This window comes from Protomyctophum parallelum (assembly GCF_964188405.1).
Source record: "Protomyctophum parallelum genome assembly, chromosome: 23".
In the NCBI taxonomy this organism is placed as follows: domain Eukaryota; kingdom Metazoa; phylum Chordata; class Actinopteri; order Myctophiformes; family Myctophidae; genus Protomyctophum; species Protomyctophum parallelum.
Genome location: NC_139715.1, coordinates 8504314 through 8516594, shown reverse-complemented (window position 1 = coordinate 8516594; position 12281 = coordinate 8504314). Strand labels below are relative to the sequence as shown.

Sequence of the window (12281 nt, the reverse complement as noted above, 5' to 3'; positions counted from 1 at the left end):
AATGCAAACCTTTGTTTTGATATAATTTTACATTCATTATATGCAATCTTTTAAAACATAATTGGAAACTTTATGTTTAACGTTGTGAATTTGTCTACAATAACTGCAGATGACGTATTAAAATGTACGATAGATAATAAAAGTAGATATAAAAGCAGATACATTTATATCACATTATATATACAGTATTTAAAGTGTGTGTGTGTGTGTGTGTGTGTGTGTGTGTGTGTGTGTGTGTGTGTGTGTGTGTGTGTGTGTGTGTGTGCGTGCGTGCGTGCGTGCGTGCGTGTGTGTGTGTGTGTTCTTGCCATCAATGGGTGGATTAAGTGGTTGTGTGACTGTGCCCCACCCAATGTGCTGTCCCCAAACCCCGTCCAGGGTTATGCGGACGACGTACAGTTAGCCTCTCGGGAAGAGAGTGTTATTAAAAACATGCTCACTAGAACAGATAGATTTCTAGACTGGTCCGGTCTAGAGGCAAAACACACAAGTGTGCTGTTCTCTACCAGAGGCATAGTGGTGGCAACCGCTGGTATAAATCTAATGCTGACAAAAGCCCTGAGTTCACCATCAACTCACAGCCCATACGTGTGTATGACCTACATGAATCATACAACTACCTAGGGCCTAGATTTAATATCGCAGGGGAATGGAAAGAAGTTGGAGGCTATTAGGCAGGTTGCCCTGACTAGAGTACAACACCTCTTCTCCAACGTTCATTCTAGCATGTAAAACACTTGGTGATCTAAATGATAATGTAGTTCACTTTGTGAGGAAGTGGTTCGGGCTTAACACCCACACCACCAGAGACATTATTTTCCAGTCCAAACAGGACGGTGGGTTTGGCGTGGCGAACGTGGAGTGGATATATAACGTCACAAGGCTGGCTCACTTGATAAACATGCTAAACAGTGATGATCACACGACTGTCAGGGAACTTGCTAGATATTCTCTGTTTCTAGATATGAAACGGTGTAAAGTGCCACTGGCAGCAGAGAGCGAGCCAAGTTTCTTGGGGTTTAGAAGAAAGCCCAACCTTAAAATGGACTCACATGCTACTGGGTTTGGGGTGTCGTCAGATTGGCCTGACCTCAATGACCTCTGTGTGAGAACTGGAGTATCTCTGTGCTGGGTTCGACCTGACTCTGAATCTGTAGCAGTTTCTGAGGACATTATTACCAACTGTTTGATCTCAGTAAGGAGTACTGTAATTGATACAGAACACCATATATCACCAGTCAATGCACGGAGGTACCTTATAATGTTACAACAGCAAAAACAACAACAACACTGGACTGGTTTAAAACTACAGGGGAAGCTAGCTTGCCTTCCCGATGCAGACCACACCGTATCATACAATATTTAAAAATGATGCAGTTGATGAGGATATAGTCACCTTTACAGTCAAAGCCAGATTACAGGTCCTTCCAACCAGACTCAATCTCTCTCTGTGGTACCCTAACACGTTTCCTCCTCATTGTCTGCACCATGACCACACTCCAGTTACAGAAACACTGTCACATATTAATCTTAATAGCTGCTATGTATATAGGGAATGTACATTGCTAGGCACGACAGAATTGTTGACCTTAGCTAGACATAAGTTTATATGTTTCATCAGCTGCCAAAATGTATAAGCACTCACGTGTTTCAACTGCCATGTTCATGCACAATAATGAAAATGATGCCTTTTCAGATGTCACATGCAGCTAATATACCAGATATTGTTGTTGTTGATGAGGACAGTAGAGAAGTGACCATTTTGGAAGTGGCATGTACAGTACATTTGACCACAATCTGGAAGGATGCTATTATACAGCTTGGCTACTGTGTGTGTGTTGTGTGTGTGTGTGTGTGTGTGTGTGTGTGTGTGTGTGTGTGTGTGTGTGTGTGTGTGTGTGTGTGTGTGTGTGTGTGTGTGTGTGTGTGTGTGTGTGTGTGTGCGTGTGTGCGTGTGTGTGTGCGTGCGTGCGTGCGTGTGTGTGTAAATATTTCACATTAATGTCATAATGTAAGTTCTTTTAGAATCGGGCGTAAAAATCCTGAAATTGCCCAAATTTGGAGTCATCCTGTTAACGAGCTTAAGGAGCTTTACGAGGAGGAGCGGCAAGCTTCAGAGAGTCATAGGTATCCTTGGTGACCAAGGACAGACCCTACAAGAGACACATGATCAAATAGAATTATTATGACATCATCGAGGCATTATGTAAGTAAAGGATAATGTCTGGCTAGCTGGTCATTGTTAGGAGATAATTCACAGACAGGGTGATTAACCACCGACGTGAAGCGGAGGTGGTTAATCAGCCTGAAGGTGAATTATTACACTTATTACACGGCTACTACATAAAATAATAAGTAGACAGTTGACACAAAAGGGCATGGGTTTTATTTGGGCTATTTAGCATACAAATATATGTCCCCGGCTATTCCGCTCAAGAAAATAGTTCCTTTAAAAGTTGTACGGGGGGCGGCACATCTTTTACGGCGATGATGCGGAAGTGCGGATTGAGGCAGGCTTTGATCAAAGCTGGCGTTGATTAGCCAGCGGTCTGTTATAGTCATTATCAAGAAATAACACCCCGCTGAATTCAGCGATTGACCATTCAGAATCAACCATTCAACCAAGCTGTTGTAATAAGAAGTGATAATAAATAATATACAGTATATCATGAAAGATTACATATTTAACCGATTCTGGTGTTAGCATTGTGTTATGCTTTAGCTATTGAAAAATAGCAGATCTACAAGCTCATAGCGCGCCACCGAGTGGCGCGCTACGAGCTTGTAGGTCTGCTATTTTTGAAAAATCGAAGAACGACTGACATAGAAACCTAGCTTTTTCAGAAAACTGTCAGGATGTAGAAGACATTTTTTTAATCTATCTGATCTCAGGTCAAAATGGGTTTATTAAATATAAAAATGTAATACAAAAGTTACACTCATGTGAAGTGAGGGGCGCTCTTATCGTCATACATCATCATCATACATCACATTCCGTGCTCAGCCATTCAAATCATTTCTGTGCTACAAACACACAAAGCTGGGCATAGGAGGGGCTAGCGCCCCTCAAAAAGAGATAATATTCATCTCATATAGTCTATATTATATAGAATTATATTGGGGGATTTTGGCAAATGTTTTGCAGGTGCTACCCACACGGTTAGCTGTGTTGCTCAATCCATGATCGCACGATCCTTATCTCGTTGCATGTAAAGCCAGTAAAGGTGACTAATAAACGATGAAAATGATATACAATACAAAACCAATTGGTGTTATTAAAGGGGGCAGTTTTATATGAATAATATATTTTAGATTAAATATTAATATCATAACTCACCTGGTAAACCTGCTCGCCGTGCTCAGGGTTACGGGGGCGCTGTGGATAAGAAAATAAATCAGTAGCAGTATTTATATCAGCCAGGTGACATCTTAGTCTTACGTTGTCATTAACTTCAACAAACATTAAAGTCCATAGACTTGCTGGGCACAAATTACATCATAATTTACCCTAAACAAAAAATAGACTTGTGCTGAGACGGGAAATTTATAATTATTATAGGCTCTTGCCGTGGCCTATGACGTAATGCATTGGCGAGGCTATAGCGCCCCTCAAAAAAAGACATGTTGTATTAATATTTAGATCTATAGTTTAATGAATGTAAAAAAGAAAAATGAATGTGTAATAATGACTTAAAGAATCACCTCCTTCTTCTTAGGCAGCTCTTTGTATTGATCTTCACGAGGCTTCAGGGCCTGACAACACAGTAATATGTATTAATATATGAATGCAATGCACAATCTCTGTAAAGCGCCTTGGATAAAGGCGCTATATAGATGCACCGTTTACTATTGCTATGCAAGTGACATCATCGTACGTATCGTAATGAGTGCCATAAATGGCCTACTAGTGCGCAAGCAGAGCGAGCAAGTACTGTCGACCGCTACAAACTGTCAAATCTCAGCTTCTCTGTGAGGGAACGTTTGAAATGTTGAATTATTAGGTTTAGCTATTATCTACCTACCTACTTTATGCATGTAAAAAAGTAGTATTATGAAGTATGGTACAAATTTCTATCTATAAAAGAAATACAGTTTTATCGATTTAGAATTATTCTGGATCCCTTTTTAGTTTCTCAAAGAAAAATAAATCATCAATATCCGATGAAAAAAAAGGCATATAAACTGAAATAAAATATGTTATCACGTATACAGTATAATTATTTAATTATTTATTTTAAATTGTCAATTGCTTTAAATGTACTTAATATTGGACTATAGTGGTATTAATACTAAATGCCTCTATGTATATGTATATGTAATTTGTAAGTTGATTAGCGGTATACTGTGGTTACTTTGCGCCACTTTTGATGCGTATGAACCGTCCCAGCATATGACGTCAGGGTATAACTGGTATAACTAGCTCTCAATGATGACGTAATAAAGTTGTGGATTAAAGGACCCAATGCCAGAGTGTAACTGGTTTTCGATGGTGACGTAATGACGACATGTTTTAGTGTCGGGAGGATTAAAGGCAATGCTCCTATGTATACATGTATGTAATCTGGCACCACTGCCGTATCAGGCACAAGTAGTCATTACGTCATTTCCTGGGACGGTGCATACGCATCGAATATCGTCCTGGGCAAAACTAGTACTTGCACGCTCTGCTTGCGCAAGTAATAACAATAAAGATATTGCTGTAAAACTTTGTAAAAAGCAAAAATCGTTAAAACGAAAGAAAGCAGAAAAAGAAAAACACACGCACTAAATCTTTCACTTTCTCTAATAACAACCTAAAACATGAACTTTGGTTGAAAAAAACCCCCCAAAGTTGTCCACTCTCAGAGTTACAGACCCATAAGGGTCCCCTCATGGAACCCATGGGGTCCCTACACCGCACATTAAGAACCTCTGTTTTAAAAGTACATCGTACAGGTTAAAACCCACAAACTGAAAAACAGGAAATGCACCTTATCTGTTTGAAATGTAGCAGGGGCTCGAAAAGAGATAACATTCATTAGTCTATATATAGAATTATATTGGGGGATGTTGGCAAATGTTTTGCAGGTGCTACCCACACGGTTAGCTGTGTTGCTCAATCCATGATCGCACGATCCTTATCTCGTTGCATGTAAAGCCAGTTAAGGTGACTAATAAACGATGAAAATGATATACAATACAAAACCAATTGGTGTTATTAAAGGGGACCAATAATCGACCAAAGTTAAGTTTCCTAACTTTTTGTGGGCAGTTTTATATGAATAATATATCTTAGATTAAATATTAATATCATAACTCACCTGGTAAACCTTCTCGCCGTGCTCAGGGTTACGGAGGCGCTGTGGATAAGAAATAAATCAGTAGCAGTATTTATATCAGCCAGGTGACATCTTACGTTGTCATTACCTTCAACAAACATTAAAGTCCATAGACTTGCTGGGCACAAATTACATCATAATTTACCCTAAACAAAAAGTAGACTTGTGCTGAGACGGGGAATTTATAATTATTATAGGCTCTTGCCGTGGCCTATGACGTAATGCATTGGCGAGGCTATAGCGCCCCTCAAAAAAGACATGTTGTATTAATATTTAGGTCTATAGTTTAATGAATGTAAAAAAAAAATGAATGTGTAATAATGACTTAAAGAATCACCTCTTTCTTCATAGGCAGCTCTTTGTATTCACCTTCACGAGGCTTCAGGGCCTGACAACACAGTAATATGTATTAAATTTAATATGTGAATGCAATGCACAATCTCTGTAAAGCGCCTTGGATAAAGGCAATAACAATAAAGATATTGCTGTAAAACTTTGTCAAAAGCTAAAATCGCTAAAACGAAAGAAAGCAGAAAAAGAAAAACACACACACAAATCTTTCATTTTCTCTATTGAAAAAAAACCCCCAAAGTTGTCCACTCTCAGAGTTACAGACCCATAAGGGTCCCCTCATGGAACCCAGGGGGTCCCTGCACCGCACATTAAGAACCTCTGTTTTAAAAGTACATCGTACCGGTTAAAACCGACTAAAAAACAGGAAATGCACCTTATCTACAGTATTTCCTGTCCGGGGGGGGGGGGGGGGGGAGCACACGACAGCATTTTTAACACCCACAAACTGTTACATGTAGGACACCACCCACCAGCACATGTTGGTCAACTCTGTGTGTGTGTGTGTGTGTGTGTGTGTGTGTGTGTGTGTATATGTGTATGTGCGTGTGTGCATATGTGTATGTGCGTGTGTGCGACTGCGTGCGTGCGTGCGAGCTTGCGTGCGTGCGTGCGTGTTACCGTGTACGTGTCATCGGCTCCTCTCTCGGGTCTTTTCTCTGGTCTTTTCTCTTTTCTCTGCATCTGTAACAGATTAAAACACATTATAACCATTATTATTAATTTAACTTAAGAAAAGAAAGGATTGTCAGCAAACCACACACACACTGTTCGGTTCCCATCCAGCCGCTCTTCCTGCCACTCTAGCCCTGAGCCAATGCCGGCCCACACAAGCTCACACACACGCACGCACACACGCGTTTCTGACCTTTCCAGCCTCAGGATCTCCCTTCCTGAGTGGTGCGTAGCCTGCCTTGTCCTGACCCTTCAGATCCTACACACACACACACACACACACACACACACACACACACACACACACACGAGATATATAATCATATTAGATTATAAGGGTATACTAATATCTAAACTCCTCAAAAAAGACTGGTATTGTTATTGTATGTTGTTTATATGGTGGGAAAGCCTGATTAGTCCTTTTTACAACTTCAACAAAGTCAATCTGGAATAAGAGTGTCTGCTAAATGCCTAAAATGTAAATTGTAACAAGGCGCAACTTGTAAGGGCCGTGCAATGCCTAGTGGCAGAATCTGAAGATTAAAAAGCATAATGGGGAATTAGCACATCTTGTCCCGTTCGATAGGATCTGAAGCACTTGAGACCAAAGCGGTTCTCCAGTCTGTCCAAGAGGATGATGTTGTGGTCAATTGTATCAACCTTCTTCTGGACCTTAGTTCAGCGTTTGATACAACTGACCACAAGGACAGCCATAGGCGATATTTGCGTTCCTAGGAGGATGAGCAAGTGCTCCATAGTTACAAACATTGTAACTATCCCATTGAGGCAGAATGAGCACTTTCGCATGTACACTATACAGCAACGGGAGTTTGCCGTTTTCTCTACAGACCGTTGCTGTGTAAAGGTGGCCTCAGGCAGTCTCTGTAATATGGTTGGCTCTAATGCTGTACTTACTTCATAGATGTCTTCTGCTGGTTTGGGGTCATCCTTTCCTTCAAAGTACTGTGGAGTACGCACACGCACGCGCAGTTATTGACATATAATTGGGTACTATATATTTTTTACTTTTACATTTTTATCCCACGATTTTGTAACCCAGTTTTTCTTTTCACCCAGTGCCAATTATCTAATGTAATCCTGGGCGCTACACTTCCTCTGCCAACCTGGGGGGGCAGCGGACTGACCTCATGCCTCCTTCTATGCACGAGGAGTCCAAGCTGCTTCTTTTCACCTGACAGAGGGGAATTTCCCCTGCCGGACGTAGCGCGTGGAAGGGACACGTTATTCCGACCAGTTCCTTTCCCCTCCATCAGGCGCCCCGGCTGGCTAGGGGGAGGTAGTTTCAGAGACCAGGATTACGGCATGTTTTTGTGAGGGTATCTACCCTAGGGGACACGGGGAGAACATGCAAACTCCACACAGAAAGGCCCTATCGCCAACCCCCGCCTCGGGTATGGGCACTGATGACGCGGAGGAGGGAACACGCCGCCAGTGCCCACAGCGTCCCCAGCGGGAATCGAACCCAGGACCTTCTAGCTGTGAGGCGACAGCACTACCAACTGTGCCACTGTACCCCTAATTGGGTACTATAGACGAATAGCAGTTTAAGTCCAAAGTTTATTCTGACCCCTCCACGAAAAGGCCTAGTTGTCCTGACCATCATTTCAGGACAAATTTATAAATAATTATCATTATACATTATGGACAATTAGTGTGGACGTAAACTGTTATTCGTCTATAGTACTCAATTAATGAATGCAAAGGCGATACAGAGTGTCAAAACTCACCAAAGGGGTTCAGCTAACTTTGTGCCCACCTCCATCAGACTTTTGAATATCTAGGCTGAATCCCCCCCCTTGTTGGAATTTCTAACAGACCCCCCCTCTTCCACCTGATGGACACATACTGTAGGTTGCATACATACATAGGTTGCATTAATTATTAATACTTATATAGAACTGATTTTAATATATTTTGTCGTTTTTTTTATAGTCATTTTTGGTAAATGGTAAATGGTGCATTTATATAGCGCCTTTATCCAAGGCGCTTTACAGAGATTGTGCATTACATTCACCCATTCATACACCGATGGCAGCGGAAACCATGCAAGGCTCCAACTAGCACATCGGGAGCAATTAGGGGTTCAGTGTCTTGCTCAAGGACACTTCGACAGTAACTCTGGGGGAGCCCGGGTTCGAACTGGCAACCTTACGGTTACCATCCAGGCACTCTACCCCTGAGCCACCGCCACCGCCGCCGCCGATTTTTATAGTCTTTATATAGTAACTGTGTATGTATTGTGATTTCTTGTTGTTCTTTTATCACTGCACAAAATAAGTTTCTGAAAGGAAAAATAAAGTTCTTTGAAGTTGAAGTTGAAACGAATCCGTTTGTGTCAACTATGCTGCTTTAAATAATAATAATAATAACACCTTGTAACTGTTTCTATAGACTAGTAATTATTATTATTATTAAAATACAGACCCTCTCATGGATGTACATTGCAGTTATCACCAGTCCAAAGACTGCCAGGAATCCATCCAGAACATAACACAACTCTGGTTTGTACATCAGATCATGGAGCATGGTCCATATTGTCGTTGGCCCCGCATCTACACAGAGAGAGGAAGGGGTTAATAGAGCATGGTCCATATCGGCCCCACATCTACACAGAGAGAGGAAGGCCGTTAATACAGCATGGTCCATATCGGCACCGCATCTACACAGAGAGAGGAAGGCCGTTAATACAGCATGGTCCATATCGGCCCCACATCTACACAGAGAGAGGAAGGGGTTAATAGAGCATGGTCCATATCGGCACCGCATCTACACAGAGAGAGGAAGGCCGTTAATACAGCATGGTCCATATCGGCCCCGCAACAGTATTAATTTTGTTAAGGACTGCAGTCTTTGGTCGACTAAGACTAAATAATTTCAGACTAAATAGGACTAAATGGTGTTATTCAAAAGACTAAGACTAAATCTTTTTGGCAAAATTAACATTGCATTAAGACTAAAAGAAAAAAAAGGAAAGGGGACTTGTTATTATTATTATTATTTGTTTGGGAGATTGTTTGGCTTGGTATGGTATGGTATTTTTGACTTTGTTAGGTATATTTTCCTCTCCCCCTTGTGAAGATTTTGAGCAATGTATGTGAGTGTTTAAAATGTACTGCAATAAGAAGCTTTGTGATGTCTGCCTGAAAATAATTCTCACAATACATTTTGTATCAATTAAAAAAGATATAGTACTGGTGGTTTTATCTCCTACCAGGACCTCTAGTACTGGTGGTTTTATCTCCTTCCAAGAACTCTAGTACTGCTGGTTTTTATCTCCTACCAGGACCTCTAGTACTGATGGTTATTAGAGTGTTGCGTTTATGAGTTTCTCTCAAAGACACATCACCAAGAGAGAAAGGGGGAAGCGGGAACCACAATGTGCCTGTGTGTGTGTGTGTGTGTGTGTGTGTGTGTGTGTGTGTGTGTGTGTGTGTGTGTGTGTGTGTGTGTGTGTGTGTGCGTGCGTGCGTGCGTGCGTGCGTGTGTGTTACGACGTTATGAAGTGTAAATGTGTCAGCGGGTTTTCTCAGCTGCTGATGATGCACAGATATGTATGTCAGAGAGAAAGAGAGAGAGAGGGGGGTGGTGGCAATGTTAAAAGTACAACTTCAGCTGTACATACTGTACATGCATACATGCGGAGCCATAGAGTAAGAGAGTTACAACAACTCCGTTCACTTCATAGGGCCAGTCCAATGGCGGCTCTTGCCTCTTCTACATACTGTAAGACATCTATTGGCAAAGTGCTAGGCGAAGAGTGACAAGTCCTGGACCGGAAGTTGGCACTAGAATGCACTGGACTCAGGAAACAGCCCAGCTTTAATGATCTTAAATCCCTTTATTTTTAGATCGTTTTTTAGTACACATTTTAGCACACATGCCTAAAATTGATGATATTTGCGCTGCCCTCATTTCAAACTCCAGCTTGTCACTCTCCAGGCTGCATGAACAGCGCTCGAGTGCTAGCACCATTATACACGCTGTAGTTCATCTCTAAATGTTATGATGAATTGAACAAGGTGGACAATCAATCAATCAATCATGTTTCAGATAACATAAAAACCACTTTAGCTATTGAAAAATAGCAGATCTACAAGCTCACAGAGTGCAGCGCTATGAACTTGTACAGTAGGTCTGCTATTTTTGAAGAATCGTGAAAATGTGCCTCAAATCTTTGAATATATATTATTACAGAGTGAACATTTTAACTCAAATCTTTGCTTCTGGGGAGGTCCCTGGAATATTCCTAGGATATTCCTGTCTTACCTGCTGTCCTAATAAATATTGGTACTCTAGCTATTGGTGTGTGCGGCCACCTTCTTGTTTATTCCAGATCTCCTCTACAGTTTTCTCCCGTGTGCCGGCACTGCCACAAGGACTTTGGCGTGCGTAGAGCCTCTTTGTACACAGAGGTCCCTGGAACAACATATTTTCAGATGGGGGGCATATATATATATTACATATACTTTTTGGGGTCCTGGGACATGAAATATTGAGCACCACTGATACAGAAACATAAGGTTTTTCAGAAAACTGTCAGGAAGATTTTTTTTTTAATTTCGACGTCAGGCCTAAATGGGTTAAACCATCTTAAAACCACCTTCAGAAGGTTTTAAACCATCTTAAGGCCCAAACCACACCAGCTGCAGCTCCTTGCAACTGCCATTTGGGAATAATGGTTGCAAGTAGATGCATGGCGACCCTTTAGTGTGGTTAGGGCTTAAAACCACCTTCAGAGAGTTTATACCACCTCAAACCTCATAAAACATGAACAATGACAACATTTATATTTACACATCTACATTAAAATCAAAAACTTAAACAACACATCTGCAGTAGCCTACTTTAAAATACATTTAAACATAACTTAAATCATAAAGATGTTTGTGCATGTGTAAAACGTTGGTCCCCACTATAGATTGTCACGTGACATCATTCCAAGAAAGAATTCACAACTTTGTGTCATGAAATGAACTAGTGTGAGGAAATGAAATATTGTTTCATGAAATTAATTATTGCGTTATACTTAAAAATAAATTGAAATAAGGCCCATTATGCACTGGATAGAGCTGACTTTGTCGTCTACATTATCTTTGAAGCAGATTACTGGAAAGAAATATGTATCTGAATAAAAACTCAATTTAATATAAAATATGAAACCTACATTGGGGACCTGTGCATGTGTGTGTGTGTGTGTGTGTGTGTGTGTTTACCTGTACTGGAAAAGCCGGTCAGTAGCAGCAGTGTGGACACCCGTTTCAGAAGACCCATGACGTCTGTCTGTCTGCCTGCCTGTCCAACTCAGAGTGTGTGTGAGTGAGAGACAAACAGAGATGATCAGAGAGTGCTAGCTTGCTGTCGGTGGAGTGCGAAATGAGCTAGATGAAGACAAGTAGCAAAGTGACTCGTCTTCCACAGGAAGTGGTGAGACACACACACACACACACACACACACACACACACACACACACACACACACACACACACACACACACACACACACACACACACACACACGTGTGGTGCAAGACATAAAAGGTGGTTACTTACGGGATTGCCGACTCAATGTATAGTATGTCTCTCATCTAGTCTAGATGAGAGAGATCAAACAGAGAGATGGCCTAAGTGGGGGCCCACTACATATATTGCACATTAAAGCCTGCAGGTTCATTGAGGACCCATTCCAGCCGAACCATGGAAAGTTGACTTTGTGGAGTCATGGTCCCATCGAAACGGGACACAATACCAAAGCTGTGTGGTGCAAGACAGAAAGACCACAAATAACGATAAGACTTTTGAAGTATTCTGACACACAAAGATGCTTTGCTACAAATTGCTATAGTGAATAATTGCTGGTATTTGCAGACCTGACTGATGCAGCCGGCGAAATCTAGAGTTCTCAACAGGCCCGAAAAT

The 12281-nt window shown here is 41.4% G+C and overlaps 1 protein-coding gene across 1 annotated transcript; it reads right to left on the bottom strand.

The window, feature by feature from the left end:
* Positions 1-2062: 2062 nt before the first annotated feature.
* On the bottom strand, positions 2063-11636 carry cd247 (CD247 molecule; the record flags this gene model as incomplete). Its single annotated transcript, XM_083758344.1, has 10 exons — positions 2063-2153; positions 3338-3376; positions 3703-3753; positions 5301-5339; positions 5656-5706; positions 6291-6333; positions 6527-6603; positions 7260-7307; positions 8790-8917; positions 11579-11636. The coding sequence occupies 10 exons, from the start codon at positions 11634-11636 to the stop codon at positions 2082-2084; spliced, it is 606 nt and encodes a 201-aa protein (XP_083614470.1). The 3' UTR covers positions 2063-2081.
* Between the last annotated feature and the right edge of the window lie 645 nt (positions 11637-12281).